The sequence below is a fragment of the Lonchura striata genome, chromosome 1 (assembly GCF_046129695.1).
Source record: "Lonchura striata isolate bLonStr1 chromosome 1, bLonStr1.mat, whole genome shotgun sequence".
In the NCBI taxonomy this organism is placed as follows: Eukaryota; Metazoa; Chordata; class Aves; order Passeriformes; family Estrildidae; genus Lonchura; species Lonchura striata.
The window spans coordinates 1,126,496-1,151,664 of record NC_134603.1 but is presented as its reverse complement, the minus strand read 5'-3'; the positions used below and the strand labels follow the sequence as shown (position 1 = coordinate 1,151,664).

General features: G+C 59.2%; 1 protein-coding gene across 1 annotated transcript in view; it reads left to right on the top strand.

Moving 5' to 3' along the window:
- The first annotated feature begins 10,069 nt into the window (after positions 1–10,069).
- DGAT1 (diacylglycerol O-acyltransferase 1) overlaps positions 10,070–25,169 on the top strand; it is a 29,452-nt gene continuing 14,352 nt past the window's right edge. Inside the window, exons 1-8 of the mRNA XM_077781507.1 lie at positions 10,070–10,248; positions 15,853–15,940; positions 16,579–16,619; positions 19,437–19,522; positions 20,800–20,852; positions 23,805–23,910; positions 24,015–24,155; positions 24,225–24,290. Of these exons, the coding sequence (XP_077637633.1) occupies positions 10,070–10,248; positions 15,853–15,940; positions 16,579–16,619; positions 19,437–19,522; positions 20,800–20,852; positions 23,805–23,910; positions 24,015–24,155; positions 24,225–24,290 (760 nt within the window). The remainder of the gene's footprint in view (positions 10,249–15,852; positions 15,941–16,578; positions 16,620–19,436; positions 19,523–20,799; positions 20,853–23,804; positions 23,911–24,014; positions 24,156–24,224; positions 24,291–25,169) is intronic.

Here is a 25,169-nt window from a genome sequence, read left to right as displayed (position 1 = left end):
CGGGGGTGTTTCGGGGGTGTTTTGGGGTCCAGGGGGTGTTTCGGGGGTCCCGGGGGTCTCTCACTGTCCCCCCCCAGACGGCGATCCCGCTGCTGTTCACGCTGTTCGAGCCGGGGGTGTTTTGGGGGTCCCGGGGATGTTTTGGGGGTCCCGGGGATGTTTTGGGGGTCCCGGGGGGTGTTTTGGGGGTCCCGGGGATGTTTTGGGGGTCCCGGGGGATGTTTTGGGGGGGTCCCGGGGGGTTTATCGGGGATTTTGGAGCCGAGGGTGTTTCGGGGTGTCCCGGGGGTGTTTCGGGGTGTCCCGGGGGTCCCTCAGGTGTATCCCCGCCCCCCAGACGGCGATCCCGCTGCTGTTCACGCTGGGGATGTTTTGGGGGTCCCGGGGGGTTTATCGGGGATTTTGGAGCCGGGGGGTCCCGGGGGTGTTCCGGGGGTCCCGGGGGTGTTCCGGGGGTCCCGGGGGTATTTCGGGGTGTCCCGGGGGTCTCTCACTGTCCCCCCCCAGACGGCGATCCCGCTGCTGTTCACGCTGTTCGAGCCGGGGGTCCCGGGGGGGTCTAAGGGATGTTTTTTGGGGATTTCGGAGCCGGGGGGTCCCGGGGGTGTTTTGGGGGTCCCGGGGGTGTTCCGGGGGTCCCGGGGGTGTTTCGGGGGTCCCGGGGGTGTTTTGGGGGTCCCGGGGGTGTTCCGGGGGTCCCGGGGGTCTCTCAGGTGTATCCCCCCCCCAGACGGCGATCCCGCTGCTGTTCACGCTGTTCGAGCCGGGGGTATTTTGGGGTGTCCCGGGGGTGTCTAAGGGATGTTTTTTGGGGATTTTGGAGCCGGGGGTATTTTGGGGTGTCCCGGGGGGTCTCTCAGGTGTATCCCCCCCCCAGACGGCGATCCCGCTGCTGTTCACGCTGGGGATGTTTTGGGGGTCCCGGGGGATGTTTTCGGGGGTCCCGGGGGGGTCTAAGGGATGTTTTTTGGGGATTTTGGAGCCGGGGGTGTTTCGGGGTGTCCCGGGGGTATTTCGGGGTGTCCCGGGGGGTCTCTCAGGTGTGTCCCCCCCCCAGACGGCGATCCCGCTGCTGTTCACGCTGTTCGAGCCGGGGGTCCCGGGGGTGTTTTTTTGGGGATTTTGGAGCCGGGGGGTCCCGGGGGTATTTCGGGGTGTCCCGGGGGTATTTTGGGGTGTCCCGGGGGGTCCCTCAGGTGTGTCCCCCCCCCAGACGGCGATCCCGCTGCTGTTCACGCTGTTCGAGCTGGGGGTCCCGGGAATGTTTTTTTGGGGATTTCGGAGCCGGGGGGTCCCGGGGGTGTTTCGGGGTGTCCCGGGGGTATTTCGGGGTGTCCCGGGGGGTCTCTCAGGTGTGTCCCCCCCCAGACGGCGATCCCGCTGCTGTTCACGCTGTTCGAGCTGGGCCGGAACCCGGCCGTGCAGCGGGAGCTGCGGGACGAGCTGCGGGCGGCGGGGGCGGCGCCGGGGGGCGGCCCCGGGGGCGGCGCGGGCGGGGCGCGACCCCTGCCCGACCTGCTGGGGGCGCTGCCGCTGCTGCGGGCGGCCATCAAAGAGACCCTCCGGTGCGCGGGACACCGGGGACACCGGGGACTGGGAACAGGGACTGGTGGGACTGGGAACGGGGACTGGGGACACCGGGGACACCGGGGGGAATGGGGGACTGGGGGGACTGGGAACGGGGACTGGGGGGACTGGGGGGACTGGGGGACTGGGAATGGGGACTGGGGGGACTGGGGGGACTGGTGGGACTGGGAACGGGGACTGGGGGGACTGGGGGGACTGGTGGGACTGGGAACGGGGACTGGGGACACCGGGGACACCAGGGACTGGGGACACCAGGGACACCGGGGGACTGGGAACGGGGACTGGGGAACTGGGATGGGACTGGGAGGGACTGGGGGGAATGGGGGACTGGGAATGAGGACTGGGGGACTGGGGGGACTGGGGGGAATGGGGGGAATGGGGGACACCGGGGGGACTGGGGGGACTGGGGGGACTGGGAATGGGGACTGGGGGACTGGGGGGACTGGGAGGGACTGGGGGGAATGGGGGACTGGGAATGGGGACTGGGGGGACTGGGGGGGACTGGGGGACTGGGAGGACTGGGGGGACTGGGGGGACTGGGGCACTGGGGGACACTGGGGGACTGGGAACGGGGACTGGGGGACTGGAAGGGACTGGGGGACTGGGAACGGGGACTGGGGGACTGGGGACTGGGGGACTGGGGGGACTGGGGGGACTGGGGGGACTGGGGGGACTGGGGGACTGGGGGACTGGGAACGGGGACTGGGGGGACTGGGGGGACTGGGAATGGGGACTGGGGGACTGGGGGGACTGGGGGGACTGGGAATGGGGACTGGGGGACTGGGGGGACTGGGGGGACTGGGGGACTGGGGGACTGGGGGACTGGGGACTGGGGGACTGGGGGACTGGGGGACTGGGAACGGGGACTGGGGGGACTGGGGGGACTGGGAATGGGGACTGGGGGACTGGGGGGACTGGGGGGACTGGGAATGGGGACTGGGGGACTGGGGGGACTGGGGGGACTGGGGGACTGGGGGACTGGGGGACTGGGGGACTGGGGGACTGGGGGACTGGGGGACTGGGGGACTGGGGGGAATGGGGAACTGGGATGGACTGGGATGGACTGGGGGGGAACTGGGAGGGACTGGGAGGGAACTGGGAGGGACTGGGTGTCCACACTGGTCCATACTGGTCCGTACGGGTTTATACTGGTCCATACCGGTTTTTACTGGTCCATACTGGTTTATACTGGTCCGATTCCCCCCAGGCTGTACCCGGTGGGCATCACGGTGCAGCGCTACCCGGCCACCGACGTGGTGCTCCACAACTACCGCGTGCCCAAGGGGGTGAGCGCCGCGCGGGGTCACGGGGGGTCACGGGGGGTCACAGGGGGTCACGGGGGGGTCACGGGGTCACGGGGGGGTCATGGGGTGACCAAAAGTCTTGGATTGACCCAATGAGGTCTTGGATTGACCCAAAATCTTCGCTTGGTCCAAGATCTTGGATTGACCCAAGGTCTTGACTTGACCCAACGGGGTCTTGGCTTGACCCAACGAGGTCTTGGCTTGACCCAACGGGGTCTTGGCTTGACCCAAAGCTTCTGGCTTGACCAAAAGTCTTGGCTTGGTCCAAAGTCTTGGCTTGACCCAATGAGGTCTTGGTTGACCCAACGAGGTCTTGGCTTGACCAAAAGTCTTGGCTTGGTCCAAAGTCTTGGCTTGACCCAATGAGGTCCTGGAGTGACCCAAAGTCTTGGCTTGGTCCAAACTCTTGGCTTGACCCAAAGTCTAACCTTGACCAAAGGTCATGACTTGGGTTTTGGCTTGACCCAAGGTCTTGGCTTGACCCAAAGTCTTGGCTTGGCCCAACAAGATTTTGGCTGAACTCAAAGTGTTGGCTTGACCCAAACTCTTGGATTGACCCAAAGTCTTGGATTGGCCCAAACTCTTGGATTGACCCAAAGTCTTGGATTGGCCCAAAGTCTTGGATTGACCCAAAGTCTTGGATTGACCCAAAGTCTTGGATTGACCCGAACTCTTGGATTGACCCAACGAGGTCTTGGATTGACCCAAAGTCTTAGATTGGCTCAATGAGGTCTTGACTTGGTCCAAAGTCTTGGCTTGGCCCAATGAGGTTTTGGATTGACCCAAAATCTTGGATTGACCCAAAACCTTGGACTGACCCAAAACCTTGGATTGACCCAAAACCTTGGCTCGGCCCCAACTCTTGGCTTGGCCCAATGAGGTCTTGGCTTGACCCCAAAGTCTTTGCCTGGGTTTTGGCTTGACCCAAAGTCTTGGCTCGGCCTGGTGGGGTCAGCGCTGGGCCGGACATCCCGGTGACTTCCGGTCACTCCCGGTCACTCCCATTGACTCCTGGTCACTCCCGGTGCCCCCCGGTGCCCCCCAGCGCCCCCCGGTGCCCCCTGGTCACTCCCGGTCACTCCCATTGACTCCCGGTCCCTCCCGGTCCCTCCCGGTGCCCCCTGGCACCCCCTGGTCACTCCCGGTCCCTCCTGGTCCCTCCCGGTCCCTCCCGGTGCCCCCTGGCACCCCCTGGTCACTCCCGGTCACTCCCGGTGACTCCCATTGACTCCTGGTCACTCCCGGTGCCCCCCGGTGCCCCCCAGCGCCCCCCGGTGCCCCCTGGTCACTCCTGGTCACTCCCATTGACTCCCGGTCCCTCCCGGTCCCTCCTGGTCCCTCCCGGTCCCTCCCGGTGCCCCCTGGCACCCCCTGGTCACTCCCGGTGCCTCCTGGTCACTCCTGGTCCCTCCCGGTGACTCCCATTGACTCCCAGTCCCTCCCGGTCACTCCCAGTGCCCCCCGGTGCCCCCTGGTCACTCCCGGTGCCTCCCGGTCCCTCCCGGTGCCCCCCGGTGCCCCCTGGTCACTCCCGGTGAGTCCCATTGACTCCTGTTCACTCCTGGTCATTCCTGGTCCCTCCTGGTCCCTCCTGGTGACTCCCATTGACTCCCGGTGCCCCCGGCGCCCCCCGGCGCCCCCCGGTGCCCCTGGTGCCCCCTGGTCACTCCTGGTGCCCCCCGGTGCCCCCTGGTCCCTCCCGGTGACTCCCATTGACTCCCGGTCCCTCCTGGTCCCTCCTGGTGACTCCCATTGACTCCCGGTGCCCCCCGGTGCCCCCCGGCGCCCGCGGTGACGCCGCGGCCCCGCAGACGCTGTGCCAGGTGGCGCTGTACGCCATGGGCCGCTGCCCCGAGGTGTTCGCGCAGCCGGAGCGCTACGCGCCGCGCCGCTGGCTGGCCAAGGACGCCACGGCCTTCAAGGCCTTGGCCTTCGGCTTCGGCGCGCGCCAGTGCATCGGCCGGCGCCTGGCCGAGGCGCAGATGATGCTCTTCCTCGTCCACGTGAGTCGGGGGTCCCGAAAAACGGCCCCGGGCCCGGCGGGGGGCGGGGGGGACGCCACCGGCCGGGGGGGTTCGCTCAGCGGGGTCGCGGTTCGGAAAAACGACGCGGGGGAGGTTCAGGGGTTGGGTTGATGCAGGGAGGGGTGGGGCGAGAGAAAACCGCCTCGGTTTGACCCAAAATCTCCTGGGTTTGACCCAAAACCTCCTCGGTTTGACCCAAAACCTCCTTGGTTTGACCCAAAACCTCCTTGGTTTGACCCAAAATCTCCTCAGTTTGACCCAAAACCTTGGTTTGACCCAAAACCGCCTGGGTTTGACCCAAAACCGCCTGGGTTTGACCCAAAACCATCGAGATTTGACCCAAAATCTCCTCAGTTTGACCCAAAACCGCCTGGGTTTGACCCAAAACCGCCTGGGTTTGACCCAAAATCTCCTCGGTTTGACCCAAAACCGCCTTGGTTTGACCCAAAATCTCCTCGGTTTGACCCAAAACCACCTTGGTTTGACCCAAAACCTTGGTTTGACCCAAAATCTCCTCCGTTTGACCCAAAACCTCCTCGGTTTGACCCAAAACCTCCTCGGTTTGACCCAAAACCTCCTCCGTTTGACCCAAGACCACCTGGGTTTGACCTAAAATCTCCTCGGTTTGACCCAAAACCGCCTTGGTTTGACCCAAAATCTCCTTGGTTTGACCCAAAACCTCCTTGGTTTGACCCAAAACCTCCTCGGTTTGACCCAAAACCGCCTTGGTTTGACCCAAAAACTCCTCGGTTTGACCCAAAACCGCCTCACTTTGACCCAAAACCATCAAGGTTTGACCCAAAACCGCCTCAGTTTGACCCAAAACCGCCTCGGTTTGACCCAAAACCTCCTCGGTTTGACCCAAAACCTCCTCGGTTTGACCCAAAACCTCCTCGGTTTGACCCAAAACCGCCTCGGTTTGACCCAAAAACACCTTGGTTTGACCCAAGACCGCCTGGGTTTGACCTAAAATCTCCTCGGTTTGACCCAAAACCTCCTTGGTTTGACCCAAAATCTCCTTGGTTTGACCCAAAACCTTGGATTGATCCAAAACCATCCAGATTTGACCCAAAACAATCTTGGTTTGACCCAAAATCTCCTCGGTTTGACCCAATGAGGGGTGGGGTGAGCCAAAACTGGTTTGGTTTGACCCAAAACCATTGAGATTTGACCCAAACCCCCATGGCTTAACCCCAAACCTTGGTTTGACCCAAAACCACCTCAGTTTGACCCAAAACCTCCTTGACTTGGCCCCAAACCTTGGTTTGACCCAAAACCCCCAAGATTTGACCCAAACCCTCCGAATTTTACCAAAACCCTCTGGGATTGACCCAAACCCCCCCAAATTTCCCCCAAAATCCCCAGAATTTGCCCCAAACTCCCCGAATTTCCCCAAAATCTGGGGAATTTTCCCGAATTCCGCGGGATTTGCCCCAATTCCAGGTGCTGGGGAACTTCTCGGTGGAGGCGGCCAGCGCCGAGGACCCAAACCCCCAAATTTCCCCCAAATTTCCCCCCAAAACCCCCAAATTTCCCCAAAATCTCGTGAATTTTCCCAAATTCTGCGGGATTTGCCCCAATTCCAGGTGCTGGGGAACTTCTCGGTGGAGGCGGCCAGCGCCGAGGACCCAAACCCCCAAATTTCCCCCAAAACCCCCAAATTTCCCCCAAAACCCCCAAATTTCCCCCAAATCTCCCGAATTTCCCCCAAATCTGGGGAATTTTCCCGAATTCCCTGGAATCTGCCCCAATTCCAGGTGCTGGGGAACTTCTCGGTGGAGGCGGCCAGCGCCGAGGACCCAAACCCCCAAATTTCCCCCAAAACCCCCAAATTTCCCCCCAAAACCCCCAAATTTCCCCCAAAACCCCCAAATTTCCCCCCAAATCTCCTGAATTTTCCCCAAAACTCCCAAATTTCCCCTAAATCTCCCGAATTTGCCCAAAATCTCGGGAATTTGCCCCAATTCCAGGTGCTGGGGAACTTCTCGGTGGAGGCGGCCAGCGCCGAGGACCCAAACCCCCAAATTTCCCCCAAATTTCCCCCCAAATTTCCCCCAAATTTCCCCCAAAACCCCCAAATTTCCCCCAAATTTCCCCCCAAATTTCCCCCAAAACCCCCAAATTTCCCCCCAAAACCCCCAAATTTCCCCCAAAACCCCCAAATTTCCCCCCTAAATCCCCAAATTTCCCCCAAAACCCCCAAATTTCCCCCCAAAACCCCCAAATTTCCCCAAAATCTGGGGAATTTTCCCAAATTCCCCGGAATCTGCCCCAATTCCAGGTGCTGGGGAACTTCTCGGTGGAGGTGGCCAGCTCCAAGGACCCAAACCCCCAAATTTCCCCCAAAACCCCCAAAACCCCCAAATTTCCCCCAAATTTCCCCCAAATTTCCCCCAAAACCCCCAAATTTCCCCCCAAAACCCCCAAATTTCCCCAAAATCTCGTGAATTTTCCCGAATTCCGCGGGATTTGCCCCAATTCCAGGTGCTGGGGAACTTCTCGGTGGAGGCTGCCAGCGCCGAGGACCCAAACCCCCAAATTTCCCCCAAATTTCCCCCCAAAACCCCCAAATTTCCCCCCAAAACCCCCGAATTTCCCCAAAATCTGGGGAATTTTCCCAAATTCCGCGGGATTTGCCCCAATTCCAGGTGCTGGGGAACTTCTCGGTGGAGGCGGCCAGCGCCGAGGACCCAAACCCCCAAATTTCCCCCAAAAAACCCCCAAATTTCCCCCCAAATCTCCCGAATTCCCCCAAAATCTCGGGAATTTTCCCAAAATCTGGGGAATTTTCCCAAATTCCCTGGAATCTGCCCCAATTCCAGGTGCTGGGGAACTTCTCGGTGGAGGCGGCCAGCGCCGAGGACCCAAACCCCCAAATTTCCCCCAAAAAACCCCCAAATTTCCCCCAAAACCCCCAAATTCCCCCAAATCTCCCGAATTTCCCCAAAATCTGGGGAATTTTCCCAAATTCCCTGGAATCTGCCCCAATTCCAGGTGCTGGGGAACTTCTCGGTGGAGGCGGCCAGCGCCGAGGACCCCGGCACGGCGTTCCGCTTCATCCTGGTGCCGCGGCGCGCGCCGCTGCTCACCTTCCGCGCCCTGCCCTGACCCGGTCACCCGGGGTCACACGGGGGTCACACGGGGGTCACGGGGTCACACGGGGTCACGCTGGGGTCACGGGGTCACACGGGGTCACGCTGGGGTCACATGGGGAAATGGGGTCACGGGGTCACCCGGGGTCATGCAGGGGTCACGGGGTCACACGGGGGTAATGGGGTCATGCTGGGGTCACGGGGTCATTCTGGGGTCACAGGGTTATCCGGAGATCACGGGGGTCACATGTGGGTCACAGGGGTCAGCCAGGGGTCACGGGGTCATCCAGGGGTCACGGGGGTCAGCCAGGGGTCACAGGGTCAGGGGATCATCTGGGGGTCACGGGGTCACGTGGGGTCACGCAGGGATCATGGGGTCACGGGGGTCAGCCAGGGGGTCACAGGGTCACATGGGGATAACGGGGTCACATGGGGGTCACAGGGTCATCCGGGGTCACACGGGGGTCACACGGGGGTCACGGGGTCACTGAGGGGGCACAGGGCCATGGTGGGTCACACTGGGGTCACACAGAGGTCACGGGGTCACCTAGGGGTCACTGAGGTCACCCAGGGGTCACCCAGGGGTCACTCAGGGGTCACCGAGGGGTCACTCAGGGCTCACGGGGGTTCCCCCCGCCCCTCCCCCCAGCCCCCCCCGGACCGTGGGAAAATCCTCCGGGTGGGGGAGGGGCAGGACCCCACACCCCCCCGCGAGAGACGGGCGGGTTATGCAAATGACATGTAAATCGCATGCAAATCATATGCAAACGAGCAGTCCCAGCCCCCAATAAAAGCGCGTCGCAGGCACGGAGTCGGCTCGGCTTGGGGGGGGGGGGGGGCCTGGGGCACCCCAAAAACACCCAAAAAACCCCAAAAAACCCCAAAAATCTGCCCCAAAATCCTCCAACAATCCCCCCCAAAAAATCCCAAAAACTCCCCAAAATTCCCAAAAAAATTCCCAAAAATCTGCCCAAAATTTCCCCAAAGATCCCCCCAAAACCACCCCCAAAACTCCCCCAAATTTCCCCAAAATTCTCCAAAAATTCCCCGAAAATCTGCCCCAAAACTCCCCAAAGATCCCAAAAAAACCCTCAAAAAATTCGCCCCAGAAATGCCCCCAAAAAACTCCAAAAATTTGCCCCAAAACCCCCCAAAGATGCCCCAAAAACCACAAAAATCTGCCTAAAATTCCCCAAAAATTTTCCAATAGAATTCCCCAAAATCTGCCCAAAATCCCCCAAAGTTCCCCCCAAAAACCTCCAAAAATTCCCCAAAAAACTGCCCCAAAATTCCCCAAGAACCCCCCCCCCAAAAAAACCCAAAACTCCCCAAAATTCTCCAAAAGAATTCCCAAAAATCTGCCCCAAAACCCCCCAAAAACCCCCCAAAAACCCTCAAAAAAAACCCCAAAAAACTGCCACAAATTCCCCAAATTTCCCCAATTTCCCCCAAAATTCCCCCCAAATCCCCCCAAATTCCCCAAATTTCCCCAATTCCTTCAAAATTCCCCCCAGATTCCCCAAATTTCCCCCAAATTCTCAAAATCCCCCAAATTCCCCCAGTTTATCCCCAAATTCCCCAAAATCCCCCCAAATCCTCAAAATCCCCCAAATCCCCCAAAATTTCTCCCAAATTCCCCCAAGTTCCCCCAAAATTTTCCCCAAAATTTCCCCAAATTCCCCCCCAAAATCCCCCCAAATTCTCCAATTTCCTCCCAAATGTCTCAAATCTCCCCAAAATCCCCCAAAATTTCCCCAAAATCCTCCAAGCCCCCAAATTTTTTCCCAAAATCCCCCAAATTTCCCCAAATTTCCCCAAAATTCCCCAAAATTCCCAAATCCCCCCATTCCCCTGGCCCCGCCCCTTTCCCTTCCCCACCCTCCCATTGGCCGCCCCCTCAAACCCCGCCTCCCTTCCTGATTGGCCGCCTTTTTCCCCGCACTCTCCTGCTATTGGCCGCCGTCCCCGCCCATCGCGCGCTTCCCGCGCGGCCATTGGCTCGGGGGCGGGGGCGGGGCGGTGCGAGGTTTCAAAGGGCGGGGCGCGGGCGGGCCGGCCGCAGATGGGCGAGCGCGGCGGCAGCGCGGGGGCCGCGGGCCCGGCCGGGGGCGGCGGCGCCCCCCGAGCCCCCAGCCCCGCCCGGGGCAACGGCGGCGCCCGCAGGCGGCGGGGGGGACCCCCCAAAGCCGAGCCCCGCTCCGGACATGGCGACGGCGCCGAGGAGCCCGCCGGAGACTTCAGGTAACGGGGCCCGGCCAAGCGGAGCCGCCCCCTCAGGCCGGAGGGGGAGCCCTGAGGGGGAGGTGGGCGCGGGGTGGGGCTGGGGCTGCCTCAGGTGGGGCTGGGACCCCCTCGGGTGGGTTTGGGACCCCCCCAGGTGGGTCTGGGACCCCCAGGGATCCCCTCAGGTGGGTTTGGGACCCCCTCAGGTGATTTTGGGACCCCCTCAGGTGGGGCTGGGATCCCCTCGGGTGGGTTTGGGACCCCCAGGGACCCCCTCAGGTGGGTTTGGGACCCCCTCGGGTGGGTCTGGGATCCCCGGGGACCCCCTCAGGTGGGTTTGGGACCCCCTCGGGTGGGTCTGGGATCCCCGGGGATCCCCTCAGGTGGGTTTGGGACCCTCTCAAGAGGGTTTGGGACCCTCTGGGACCCCCTCAGGTGGGTCTGGGACCCGCAGGGACCCCCTCAGGTGGGTTTGGGACCCCCCCAGGTGGGTTTGGGACCCCCAGGGATCCCCTCAGGTGGGGCTGGGACCCCCTCAGGTGATTTTGGGACCCCCTCGGGTGGGTCTGGGACCCCCAGGGATCCCCTCAGGTGGGTTTGGGACCCCCTCAGGTGGGGCTGGGATCCCCTCGGGTGGGTTTGGGACCCCCGGGGACCCCCTCAGGTGGGGCTGGGACCCCCAGGGATCCCCCCAGGTGGGTTTGGGACCCCCTCAGGTGAGTTTGGGACCCCCTCGGGTGGGGCTGGGATCCCCTCGGGTGGGTTTCGGACCCCCGGGGATCCCCTCAGGTGGGGCTGGGACCCCCAGGGACCCCCTCAGATGGGGCTGGGACCCCCTCAGGTGGGTCTGGGACCCACAGGGACCCCCCCAGGAGGGTTTGGGACCCCCTCAGGTGGGGCTGGGACCCCCTCAGGTGGGTTTGGGACCCCCAGAGACCCCCTCAGGAGGGTTTGGGACCCCCGGGGATCCCCTCAGATGGGGCTGGGATCCCCAGGGACCCCCTCAGGTGAGTTTGGGACCCCCTCAGGTGGGTCTGGGACCCCCAGGGATCCCCTCAGATGGGGCTGGGACCCCCTCAGGTGGGTCTGGGACCCCCGGGGATCCCCTCAGGTGGGTTTGGGACCCTCTTAAGAGGGTTTGGGACCCTCTGGGAACCCCTCAGGTGGGGCTGGGACCCGCAGGGACCCCCCCAGGAGGGTTTGGGACCCCCTCAGGTGGGTTTGGGACCCCCTCAGGTGATTTTGGGACCCCCTCAGGAGGGTTTGGGACCCCCAGAGACCCGCTCCCGCCCTCATTTTGGGTCCTTTGGGACCCTCCCCCACCCTGAGCTGGCCCTGGGACCCCCGGGACCCCTCCCCATGTTTTGGGCTCCCCTCTGGGGACCCCCAAGCACCGCCCACCCTCACCCCGTTCCTCTGGGTCCCCCCCACCTCCACCCCGGGGTCCCCATGATCGTGTCCCCCCTTTCCCTGGGTGTCCCCCCAGTGCCCCCTGTCCCCAAAAAAACCACAAAAAACCCCAAAGAACCCCAGAAACTCCCAAAAAAAACCCCAAAAAATTCCCTAAAAACCCTCCCAAAAAAACCCCTAAAACCCCAAAAAATCTGCCCCAAAGACCTTCAAAAACTGCCCCCAAAAAACTCCCAAAAAATGCCCCGCAAGTCCCCAAAAATTCCTCAAAAAAATCCAAAAATCTGTCCCAAAACCCCCCAGAGATCCCCCCAAAAACCTCCCGGTGTCCCGGTGCCCCCTGTCCCCGTGTCCCCCCGGTGTCCCCCCCGGTGTCCCGGTGCCCCCCGTCCCCGTGTCCCCCCGGTGTCCCCCCGGTGTCCCCCCCGATGTCCCCCCGGTGTCCCCCCCGGTGTCCCGGTGCCCCCTGTCCCCGTGTCCCCCCAGTGTCCCCCGGTGTCCCGGTGTCCCCCCGGTGTCCCGGTGCCCCCTGTCCCCGTGTCCCCCCGGTGCCCCCTGTCCCGGTGTCCCCCCGGTGTCCGGTGCCCCCTGTCCCGGTGCCCGCTCCGTGTCCCCGGGGCGATGTCCCAACCCTGCCCCGCCACTCCCGCTTGCGACACCGCCGCCAGCGCCGCGGGACGGCCCCGCCCGCCCCGGTGTCCCCATCGTGTCCCTGCCACCTCCCCGGTGTCACCATCGTGTCCCTGTCACTGCCCCGGTGTCACCATCGTGTCCCCATCCCCGTGTCCCTGCCACCTCCCCGGTGTCACCTCCGTGTCCCTGCTGCTGCCCCAGTGTCACCATCGTGTCCCTGTCACTGCCCCGGTGTCACCATCGTGTCCCTGTCACCGCCCCGGTGTCACCATCGTGTCCCCATCCCCGTGTCCCTGTCACCGCCCCGGTGTCACCTCCGTGTCCCTGTCACCGCCCCGGTGTCACCATCGTGTCCCCATCCCCGTGTCCCTGTCACCACCCCGGTGTCACCATCGTGTCCCTGCCGCCGCCCCGGTGTCACCTCCGTGTCCCTGTCACCGCCCCGGTGTCACCTCCGTGTCCCCATCCCCATGTCCCTGCCACCTCCCCGGTGTCACCATCGTGTCCCTGTCACCTCCCCGGTGTCCCCTCCGTGTCCCTGCTGCCACCCCAGTGTCACCATCGTGTCCCCATCGTGTCCCTGCCACCTCCCCAGTGTCACCTCCGTGTCCCTGCCATCACCCTGGTGTCACCTCCGTGTCCCCTCTGTGTCCCTGCCACGGCCCCGGTGTCCCCATCGTGTCCCTGTCACCGCCCTGGTGTCCCCCTGTGTCCCCCTGTGCCACTGCCCTGGTGTCCCCATCATGTCCCCATCCCGATGTCCCTGCTGCCACCCCCGTGTCCCCTCGGTGCCACCCCTGTGTCCCCTCGGTGCCACCACCCCCGTGTCCCCGAGGGGGTCCCACTGTCCCCTGTCCTTGATTTGGGGTCCCCATGGGGAGCCCACTGTCCCCTGTCTCTTTTGGGGTCCCTCTGTCCCCCAGGGCCACCCCAAACCTGCCCAGGGCCACCCCAAACCTGCCCAGGGCCACCCCAAACCCCCCCAGTGCCACCCCAAACCCGCCCAGGGCCACCCCAAACCCGCCCAGTGCCACCCCAAACCCCCCCAGGGCCACCCCAAACTCACCCAGGGTCACCCCAAACTCACCCAGAGCCACCCCAAACCTGCTCAGGGCCACCCCAAACCCGCCCAGGGTCACCCCAAACCTGCTCAGGGCCACCCCAAACCTGCTCAGGGCCACCCCAAACCTGCTCAGGGCCACCCCAAATCTGCTCAGGGCCACCCCAAACCCGCCCAGGGTCACCCCAAACTCACCCAGGGCCACCCCAAACCCCCCCAGGGCCACCCCAAACCCCCCAGGGCCACCCCAAACGCCCTCAGGGCCACCCCAAACCTGCCCAGGGCCACCCCAAATCCATCCAGGGCCACCCCAAACCCCCCCAGGGCCACCCCAAACCCCCCCAGGGCCACCCCAAATCTGCTCAGGGCCACCCCAAATCCATCCAGGGCCACCCCAAACCTGCTCAGGGTCACCCCAAACCCCCGCAGGGCCACCCCAAACCCCCCCAGGGCCACCCCAAACCTGCTCAGGGTCACCCCAAACCTGCTCAGGGCCACCCCAAACCCCCTCAGGGTCACCCCAAACCCCCCCAGGGCCACCCCAAACTCACCCAGGGCCACCCCCAGGGGTCAGAGGTCACCCTGGTGCCACCCCTGCCCCCCCTAATCCGCCCCTAATTACTGTTAATTACCCCTGATCACCCCTATCTTATCGGGGGGACTCTGGACCCGGAGCTGGCGCTGCCACCGCCCTGTCCCTGCCTGTGTCACCTCTGTCCCCTCTTCTGTCACCTGTGTCACCTCTGTCACCCCCCGGGGGTGTCCCCAAGCCTTGGGGACCCCTCTGGGTGTCCCCTCCCCACCCAGAGCCCCCCAAAACCTCCCCAGGGTCCCTTTTGGGGGGTCCTGTCCCTCTGTGTCCCCTCCTGTGTCACCTCTGTCACTTTTCTGTCACCTCTGTCACTCCTGTGTCACCTGTGTCACCCCCCCGGGGATGTCCCCAAGCCTTGGGGACCCCTTTGGGTGTCCCCTCACCCCTGGGAGGGTTTGGGGGTGTCCCCACATGTCCCCAAGGTGTCCCCACCATCCCTCATTGTCCCCACGGTATCCTCAAGGTGTCCCCAAGGTGTCCCCCGCTGTCCCTTCGCTGTCCCCAAGGTGTCCCCCTGTCCCCGGGGTGTCCCCCAGGTGTCCCCAAGGTGTCCCCACGTGTCCCCAAGTGCTACAAGGTGTCCCCAAGATCTCCCCAAGGTGTCCCCAAGGTATCCCCAGGTGCCACAAGCTGTCCCTTCGCTGTCCCCAAGGTGTCCCCCTATCCCCAGGGTGTCCCCAAGGTGTCCCCCAGGTGTCCCCAAGGTGTCCCCAAGTGTCCCCCAGGTGTCTCCAAGGTGTCCCCAGGTGACCCTGCGTGTCCCCAGGGTGTCCCCCCTGTCCCCAGGGTGTCCCCGCATGTCCCCTCACTGTCCCCAGGGTGTCCCCAAGGTGTCCCCACGTGTCCCCAAGTGCTACAAGGTGTCCCCAAGATCTCCCCAAGGTGTCCCCTCGCTGTCCCCAGGGTGTCCCCCCGTCCCCAGGTGCCACAAGATGTCCCCGAAGGTGTCCCTGTGGTGTCCCCACAGGGTCCCCAAGGTGTCCCCCCCATTCCCAAGGTGTCCCCGTGGTGTCCCCCCGTCCCCAAGGTGTCCCTGCGTGTCCCCAGGGTGTCCTCCTCACTGCCCCAGGGTGTCCCCAAGGTGTCCCCCCTGTCCCCAAGGTGTCCCAGCCATCCCTCATTGTCCCCACGGTATCCTCAAGGTGTCCCCAAGGTGTCCCCTGCTGTCCCTTCGCTGTCCCCAAGTGTCCCCACGTGTCCCCTGGCTGTCCCCAGGTGCCACAGGGTGTCCCCAAGGTGTCCCCAAGGTGTCCCCAGGTCCCACAAGGTGTCCCCAGCTGTCCCCAAGTGTCCCCACGTGTCCCCTGTGGCTGTCCCCAGGTGCCACAGGGTGTCCCCACGTGTCCCCAAGGTGTCCCCAGGTCCCACAAGGTGTCCCCACGTGTCCCCAAGGTGTCCCCAGCTGTCCCCAAGGTGTGCCCAAGATGTCCCCAAGGTGTCCCCAGCTGTCCCCAAGTGTCCCCATGTGTCCCCTGGCTGTCCCCAGGTGCCACAGGGTGTCCCCAAGGTGTCCCCAAGGTGTCCCCAATGTGTCCCCAGGTCTCACAAGGTGTCCCCAAGGTGTCTGCCCCGTCTCTCGCTGTCCCCAAGGTGTCCCTTCGCTGTCCCCAAGGTGTCCCATTGCTGTCCCCACGTGTCCCCAAGGTGTCCCCACGTGTCCCCACGTGTCCCCATGTGTCCCCTGTGGCTGTCCCCAGGTGCCACAGGGTGTCCCCAAGGTGTCCCCAAGGTGTCCCCAGGTCTCACAAGGTGTCCCCAAGGTGTCCCCAAGGTGTCTGCCCCGTCTCTCGCTGTCCCCAAGGTGTCCCTTCGCTGTCCCCAAGGTGTCCCGTTGCTGTCCCCAGCTGTCCCCAGCTGTCCCCAAGGTGTCCCCCAGGTGTCCCCAAGTGTCCCCACGTGTCCCCACGTGTCCCCTGGCTGTCCCCAGGTGCCACAAGGTGCAGGAGTCGCTGCTGAGCTCGGCCAGCGGCTACAGCAACTACCGGGGGGTGCTCAACTGGTGCGTCGTCATGCTGGTGAGTCCCCGTGTCCCCATGTCCCCAATGTCACCCCCAGGGTCCCCAGTGTGTCCCCAGTGTGTCCCCAATGTCCCCCAATGTCCCCCCAATGTCCCCAATGTCCCCAATGTCCCCAATGTCCCCCAATGTCCCCCAATGTCCCCCCAATGTCCCCAGTGTCCCCAATGTCCCCAATGTCCCCAATGTCCCCAATGTCCCCAATGTCCCCCAATGTCCCCAATGTCCCCCAATGTCCCCTCAGTGTCCCCAATGTCCCCAATGTCCCCCAATGTCCCCAATGTCCCCTCAGTGTCCCCCCAATATCCCCCCAATGTCCCCTCAGTGTCCCCAATGTCCCCCAATGTCCCCAATGTCCCCCCAATGTCCCCAATGTCCCCCCAATGTCCCCAATGTCCCCAGTGTCCCCAATGTCCCCAATGTCCCCCAATGTCCCCCCAATGTCCCCAATGTCCCCCAATGTCCCCCCAATGTCCCCAATGTCCCCCAATGTCCCCAATGTCCCCCAATGTCCCCCCAATGTCCCCAATGTCCCCCCAATGTCCCCAATGTCCCCCCAATGTCCCCCCAATGTCCCCAATGTCCCCAATGTCCCCAATGTCCCCAATGTCCCCTCAGTGTCACCAATGTCCCCACAGGTTCTGTGCAACGCGCGGCTCTTCCTGGAGAACCTCATCAAGTGAGGGGGGACAGGGACGGGGATGGGGTGGCACCGGGGTGGCACTGTCCCCAAGGAGGGGGTGGCACTGTCCCAATTGGGGTGGCACTGTCCCCAATTGGGGTGGCACTGTCCCCAATTGGGGTGGCACTGTCCCCAGGGCAGGATTGGGGTGGCACTGTCCCCAATTGGGGTGGCACTGTCCCAATTGGGGTGGCACTGTCCCCAGGGCAGGATTGGGGTGGCACTGTCCCAATTGGGGTGGCACTGTCCCCAATTGGGGTGGCACTGTTCCAATTGGGGTGGCACTGTCCCCAATTGGGGTGGCACTGTTCCAATTGGGGTGGCACTGTCCCAATTGGGGTGGCACTGTCCCCAAGGAGGGGGTGGCACTGTCCCCAATTGGGGTGGCACTGTTCCAATTGGGGTGGCACTGTCCCCAATTGGGGTGGCACTGTCCCAATTCGGGTGGCACTGTCCCCAGGGCGGGATTGGGGTGGCACTGTCCCCAATTGGGGTGGCACTGTCCCCGATTGGGGTGGCACTGTCCCCGATTGGGGTGGCACTGTCCCCAATTGGGGTGGCACTGTCCCCGATTGGGGTGGCACTGTCCCCGATTGGGGTGGCACTGTCCCAATTGGGGTGGCACTGTCCCCAATTGGGGTGGCACTGTCCCCAGGGCAGGATTGGGGTGGCACTGTCCCAATTGGGGTGGCACTGTCCCAATTGGGGTGGCACTGTCCCCAATTGGGGTGGCACTGTCCCCAATTGGGGTGGCACTGTCCCCAGGGCAGGATTGGGGTGGCACTGTCCCAATTGGGGTGGCACTGTCCCCAGGGCAGGATTGGGGTGGCACTGTCCCCAATTGGGGTGGCACTGTCCCAGTTGGGGTGACACTGTCCCCAACAGGGGTGGCACTGTCCCCAGGACAGGATTGGGGTGGCACTGTCCCCAATTGGGGTGGCACTGTCCCCAATTGGGGTGGCACTGTCCCAGTTGGGGTGGCACTGTCCCAATTGGGGTGGCACTGTCCCCAATTGGGGTGGCACTGTCCCAGTTGGGGTGGCACTGTCCCAGTTGGGGTGGCACTGTCCCCAGGGCAGGATTGGGGTGGCACTGTCCCCAGTTGGGGTGGCACTGTCCCAGTTGGGGTGACACTGTCCCCAATTGGGGTGGCACTGTCCCAGTTGGGGTGGCACTGTCCCAGTTGGGGTGGCACTGTCCCCAGTTGGGGTGGCACTGTCCCCAATTGGGGTGGCACTGTCCCAGTTGGGGTGGCACTGTCCCAATTGGGGTGGCACTGTCCCAATTGGGGTGGCACTGTCCCAGTTGGGGTGGCACTGTCCCAATTGGGGTGACACTCTCCCCAATTGGGGTGGCACTGTCCCAATTGGGGTGACACTCTCCCCAATTGGGGTGGCACTGTCCCAGTTGGGGTGGCACTGTCCCCAATTGGGGTGGCACTGTCCCCAGGACAGGATTGGGGTGGCACTGTCCCCAAGGACGGGGTGGCACTGTCCCAATTGGGGTGGCACTGTCCCCAATTGGGGTGGCACTGTCCCCAATTGGGGTGGCACTGTCCCAATTGGGGTGGCACTGTCCCAATTGGGGTGGCACTGTCCCCAATTGGGGTGGCACTGTCCCAATTGGGGTGGCACTGTCCCCAGTTGGGGTGGCACTGTCCCAATTGGGGTGGCACTGTCCCAATTGGGGTGGCACTGTCCCCAGTTGGGGTGGCACCGTCCCCAGGGCAGGATTGGGGTGGCACTGTCCCCAATTGGGGTGGCACTGTCCCCAATGGGGGTGGCACTGTCCCAATTGGGGTGGCACTGTCCCCAGTTGGGGTGGCACCGTCCCCAGGGCAGGATTGGGGTGGCACTGTCCCAATTGGGGTGACACTGTCCCCAGTTGGGGTGGCACTGTCCCCAATTGGGGTGGCACTGTCCCCAATTGGGGTGGCACTGTCCCCAATTGGGGTGGCACTGTCCCCAAGGAGGGGGTGGGGTGTCCGGGGTTATTTTTGGGGTGATTTTGGGGGATTATGGGGCTTTTTTGGGGGGATTTTGGGGCAGTTTTTGTTGCTGGTTTTGGGATTGTTTTCGGGGTGTCCCGTGGGTGGTTTTGGGGTGATTTTTGGGGCTGTTTTTGGGGTATCCCAGCGTATTTTGGGGCTGGTTTTGGGATTATTTTTGGGGAGTCCCATGGCTGATTTTGGGCTGTTTTGGGGGTTTTTTTGGGGTGTCCCAGGGTATTTTGGGGTTATTTTTGGGGCAGTTTTTGGGGCTGTTTTTGGGGCTGTCTCAGGGTTATTTTTTGGGGTGTCCCGTAGGTGTTTTTGGGTGATTTTTGGGGTGTCCCGTGGGTGGTTTTGTGACAGTTTTGGGGGTTATTTTTGGGGTGTCCCAGGGTATTTTGGGGCTGTTTTTGGGGTTATTTTTGGGGCTGTCTCGGCGTGATTTTTGGGGTGTCCCAGGGTATTTTGGGGCTGTTTTGGGGGTTATTTTTGGGGAGTCCCATGGCTGATTTTGGCCTGTTTTGGGGTTATTTTTTGGGGTGTCCCAGGGTATTTTGGGGCTGTTTTGGGGATGATTTTTGGGGTGTCCCAGGGTATTTTGGGGCTGTTTTTGGGGTTATTTTTGGGGAGTCCCATGGCTGATTTTGGCCTGTTTTGGGGTTATTTTTTGGGGTGTCCCAGGGTATTTTGGGGCTGTTTTGGGGATGATTTTTGGGGTGTCCCAGGGTATTTTGGGGCTGTTTTTGGGGTTATTTTTGGGGCTGTCTCGGGGTGATTTTTGGGGCGTCCCAGGGTATTTTGGGGCTGTTTTTGGGGTGTTCCAGGTACGGAATCCTGGTGGATCCCATCCAGGTGGTCTCGCTGTTCCTCAAGGACCCCTACAGCTGGCCCAGCCCCTGCCTGGTCATTGGTACGGCCTGAACCCCAAAATCCCCAAAAAATCCCCAAAATCCCCCCAAAACCACACCCAAAATCCTCCCCAAAAAAATCCCCAAAAAATCCCCAAAATCCCCCTGAAAAAAATCCCCCAAATTCCCCCCAAAATCGCCCAAAAATGCCCTTAAAAAATCCCTCTAAAATCCCCCCCCAAAAAAATCCCCAAAATCCCCCCAAATCCCTCCAAAATGCCCCCAAAAATCCCCCCAAAATCCCCACAAAACCCCTCCAAAATCAACCAAAATCCCCCCAAAATCACCCAAAATACCCCCCAAAAAATCCCCCCAAAATCCCGTCAAAAATCCCCTGAATAATCCCCAAAATCCCCCCCAAAATCCCCCCCAAAATCCTCCCATAAAATCCACAAAAACCCCAATAATCCCCAAAATCCCCCCAAACCCCCCCAAATCCTCCCACAAACCCCAAAAAACCCCCAAATCCCCCCATAAAGCCCCCCAAAACCCACCAAATTTTCCCCAAAATCCCCCCAAAACCCCCAAAAATTCCCCCAAATCCTCCCAAAATCCCCCCAAAAATCCCCCAAAACCCCCCAAATCCCCCATAAAATCCCCCCAAAAACCCCAATTTCCCCCAAAATCTCTCCAAAACCCCCAAAAATTCTCCCAAAAAAACCCAAAATCCCCTCAAAAATCCCCAAAAACCTCCAAATTCCCCCAACCCCCCCCAAAATCCTCCCACAAACCCCAAAAAAACCCAAATCCCCCATAAAACCCCCCAAAACCCACCAAATTTCCCCCAAATCATCCCAAATTCTCCCAAAATCCCCCAAATCCCCCAACCCCCCCAAAATCCTCCCATAAAATCCCCCAAAAAACCCCAAATTTCTCCCAAAATCCCCCCAAAACCCCCAAAAATTCTCCCAAAAAACCCCAAAATCCCCTCAAAAATCCCCAAAATTCCACCTAAAATTCCCCCAAACATCTCCCCTAAATCCCCCAAACCCCCCAAAATCCCCCCATAAAATCCCCCAAAAAACCCCAAATTTCCCCCAAAATCATCCCCCAAAACCCCCAAAAATTCTCCCCAAAAACCCCAAAATCCCCTCAAAAACCCCCAAAATCCCCCCAAACACTCCAAAATCCCCCCCCAAAATCCCCCAAACCCCCCAAAATCCCCCCATAAAACCCCCCAAAAACCACCAAACTTCCCCCAAATCATCCCAAAATCCCCCAAAATCCCCAAAATCCCCAAAATGCCCCAAAATGCCCCAAATTTGGCCGTTCCCCGCAGGGGCCAACGCCTTCGCCGTGGCGGCGCTGGAGCTGGAGCGGCGCCTGGCGGCGGTGAGGGGATTTTGGGGAAATTTGGGGATTTTGGGGAAATTTGGGGATTTTGGGGAAATTTGGGGATTTTGGGGGATTTTGGGGGGTTTTGGGTTTTTAAAGGGATTTTAGGGGGTTTTGGGGGGATTTTGGGGGGGGTTTGGGGGAATTTTGGGGGATTTAAGGGAGCATTTGGAGGGCATTTTGGGGGATTTTTGGGGGGATTTGGGGGAAATTTTTGATTTTTGGGGGGATTTTGGGAGGATTTGGGGAGATTTCGGGGTTTTAAAGGGATTTTAGGGGTTTTGGGGGGATTTTGGGGGGGGTTGGGGGAATTTTGGGGGATTTAAGGGAGCATTTGGAGGGCATTTTGGGGGATTTTTGGGGGCAATTTGGGAGGATATGGGGGGATTTTGGGGAAATTTTTGATTTTTGGGGGGATTTTGGGAGGATTTGGGGAGATTTTGGGGTTTTAAAGGGATTTTAGGGATTTTGGAGGGATTTTGTTGGGATTTTAGGGAATTTTGGGGGGATTTTGGGGGATCTTGGGGAGATTTTGAGGGGATTTTGGGAGGATTTTGGGGAATTTTGGAAGGATATGGGAGGATTGAGGGGATTTGGGGAGGATTTGGGGCAATTTGGGTTTTTAAAGGGATTTTTGAGGGGATTTTGGGTTTTTTGGGAGAAGTTTTGGGGGTTTTGGGAGGATTTGGGGGAATTTGGGTTTTTAAAGGGATTTTCAGGGTTTTTTTGGGGAATTTTGGGGGGATTTTGGGGAATTTTGGGTTTTTAAAGGGAATTTCAGGGGTTTTTGGGGAATTTTGGGGGGATTTTGGGGAATTTTGGGTTTTTAAAGGGAATTTCAGGGGTTTTTTGGGGAATTTTGGGGGGATTTTGGGGAATTTTGGGTTTTTAAAGGGAATTTCAGGGGTTTTGGGGGGATTTAGGGGGATTTGGGGAGGATTTGGGGAGGATTTGGGGGAATTTTGGCTGTATTTTGGGGTTATTTTGGCTGTATTTTGGGTGCATTTTTGGGGATATTTTGGGGTTATTTTGCTGTATTTTGGGTGCATTTTTGGGGATATTTTGGGGTTATTTTGCTGTATTTTGGGTGCATTTTTGGGGATATTTTGGGGTTATTTTGGCTGTATTTTGGCTGTATTTTGGGGATATTTTGGCTGTATTTTGGTTGTATTTTGGGTGCATTTTTGGGGAGTATTTGGGGTTATTTTGGTTGTATTTTGGCTGTATTTTGGCTGTATTTTGGGGATATTTTCAGGAATATTTTGCTGTATTTTGGGGGTTATTTGTGGAGTATTTTGTCCATATTTTGGCTGTATTTTGGGGAGTATTTGGGGTTATTTGGGGGAATATTTTGTCCATATTTTGGGTGTATTTGAGGAGTATTTGGGGAATGTTTTGGCTGTATTTTGTGTACATTTTGGGGATATTTTGGGGACATTTTGGGGATATTTTGGGGACTATTTTGGGGATATTTTGGGGAACATTTTGCTGGTTTTTGTGTACATTTTGGGGATATTTTAGGGACATTTTGGGGAACATTTTGCTGGTTTTTGTGTACATCTTGGGGATATTTTGGGGACATTTTGGGGATATTCCGGGGATATTTTGGGGATATTTTGGGGAACATTTTGCTCTATTTTGTGTACATCTTGGGGATATTTTGGGGATATTTTGGGGAATATTTTGTGTACATTTTTGGGATATTCTGGGGTATTTTGTGTACATCTTAGGGATATTTTGGGGATATTCTGGGGATATTTTGGGGATATTCTGGGGATATTTTGGGGAACATTTTGCTCTATTTTGTGTACATTTTGGGGACATTTTGGGGATATTTTGTGTACATTTTGGGCATATTTTGGGGATATTTTGGGGATATTTTGTGTACATCTTGGGGATATTTTGGGGATATTTTGTGCACATCCTGGGGATATTCCGGGGATATTTTGGGGATATTTTGGGGAACATTTTGCTCTATTTTGTGTACATTTTGGGGATATTCTGGGGATCTTTTGTGTACATCTTGGGGATATTCCGGGGATATTCTGGGTGTATTTTGGGGATATTCCGGGGATATTCTGGTTGTATTTTGGGGATATTTCGGGGATATTCTGGTTGTATTTTGGGGATATTTTGGGGATATTCTGGGTGTATTTTGGGGACATTCCGGGGATATTCTGGGTGTATTTTGGGGATATTCCGGGGATATTCTGGGTGTATTTTGTGTACATCCCAGGGATATTCTGGGTGTATTTTGGGGATATTCCGGGGATATTTTGTGTACATCCTGGGGATATTCCGGGGATATTCTGGGTGTATTTTGTGTACATCCCGGGGATATTCTGGGTGTATTTTGGGGATATTCCGGGGATATTCTGGGTGTATTTTGGGGACATCCCGGGGATATTCTGGGTGTATTTTGGGGATATTCCGGGGATATTCTGGGTGTATTTTGGGAATATTCCGGGGATATTCTGGGTGTATTTTGGGGATATTCCGGGGATATTCTGGGGATATTTTGGGGATATTCTGGGGATATTCTGGGTGTATTTTGGGGATATTCCGGGGATATTCTGGGTGTATTTTGGGGATATTCCGGGGATATTCTGGGTGTATTTTGGGGATATTCCGGGGATATTCTGGGTGTATTCTGTGTACATCCCGGGGATATTCTGGGTGTATTTTGGGGATATTCCGGGGATATTCTGGGTGTATTTTGTGTACATTCCGGGGATATTCTGGGTGTATTTTGGGGATATTCCGGGGATATTCTGGGTGTATTTTGTGCACATCCCGGGGATATTCTGGGTGTATTTTGGGGATATTCCGGGGATATTCTGGGGATATTTTGTGTACATCCTGGGGATATTCTGGGTGTATTTTGGGGATATTCCGGGTGTATTTTGGGGCACCTCGTGCCGTTTTTTGGGGTGACCTGGCCGCCCCCAGGGCTCGGTGTCGGCGCGCGCGGGCTGGGCGCTGCGCTGCCTCAACCTCCTGAGCATCCTCTGCTTCCCGGCCGCCGTGGTGCTGCTGCTGCCCTCCGTCACCCCGGGTGAGCCTCGGGCGGGGCTGCGACCCCCCAAATTCGGGGATCCCCCCCCAAATTCGGGGATCCCCCCCCAAAAACAGCCGCTGAGCCGCCCCGCTCTCCCTCAGTGGGCGCGGCGCTGGCGCTGGCCGTGCACACCGTGCTCTTCCTCAAGCTCTTCTCCTTCCACCACGTCAACGAGTGGTGCCGGCAGCGCCCCCGGAACGCGCCCGCAGCCCCCCAAAAACCCCCCGGGGCGGGGCAGGAAGGTACCGAGGGGGCCGGGGGGTCCCGCCCAGCCCCGCTTTTGGGTGGGGGGCTCACCCAAGGGTCCCCAGCCCGCAGAGCCAACGGGGACGTGGCGCGCGGGGAGGTGGAGTACCCGGAGAACCTCAGCTACCGCAGTGAGTGCGGGGAGAAAACGCCCCGAAATGTCCCCGGAATAGCCCCGAAATATCCCTGAAACATCACTGAAATATCCCCAAAATATTCCCGAAATATCCCTGAAATATCCCCAAAATATCCCTGAGACATCACCAAAATATCCCCGAAATGTCCCCGAAATATCCCTGAGACATCAACAAAATATTCCCAAAATATCCCTGAGACATCACCAAAATATCCCCGAAATATCCCCGGAATAGCCCCAAAGTATCCCCGAAATATCCCTGAAATATCCCTAAAATATCCCCGAAATAGCCCCAAAATATCCCCAAAATATCCCTGAAACATCACCAAAATATTCCCAAAATATCCCCGAAATGTCCCCGAAATATCCCTGAAACATCACCAAAATATTCCCAAAATATCCCTGAAATATCCCCAAAATATCCCTGAAACATCACCAAAATATCCCCAAAATGTCCCCGGAATAGCCCCAAAGTATCCCCAAAATATCACTGAAATATCCCCAAAATATCCCCGAAATGTCCCCAAAATGTCCCCAAAATATCCCCAAAATATCACTGAAACATCACCAAAATATCCCCAAAATATCCCTGAAACATCACCAAAATATTCCCAAAATATCACTGAAACATCACCAAAATATCCCCAAAATATCCCCGAAATGTCCCTGAAATATCCCCAAAATATCACCAAAATATCCCCGAAATATCCCCAAAATATCCCCAAAATATCCCTGAGACATTACCAAAATATTCCCGAAATATCCCTGAGACATTACCAAAATATTCCCAAAATGTCCCCGGAATAGCCCCAAAGTATCCCCGAAATATCCCTGAAACATCACCAAAATATTCCCAAAATATCCCCAAAATAGC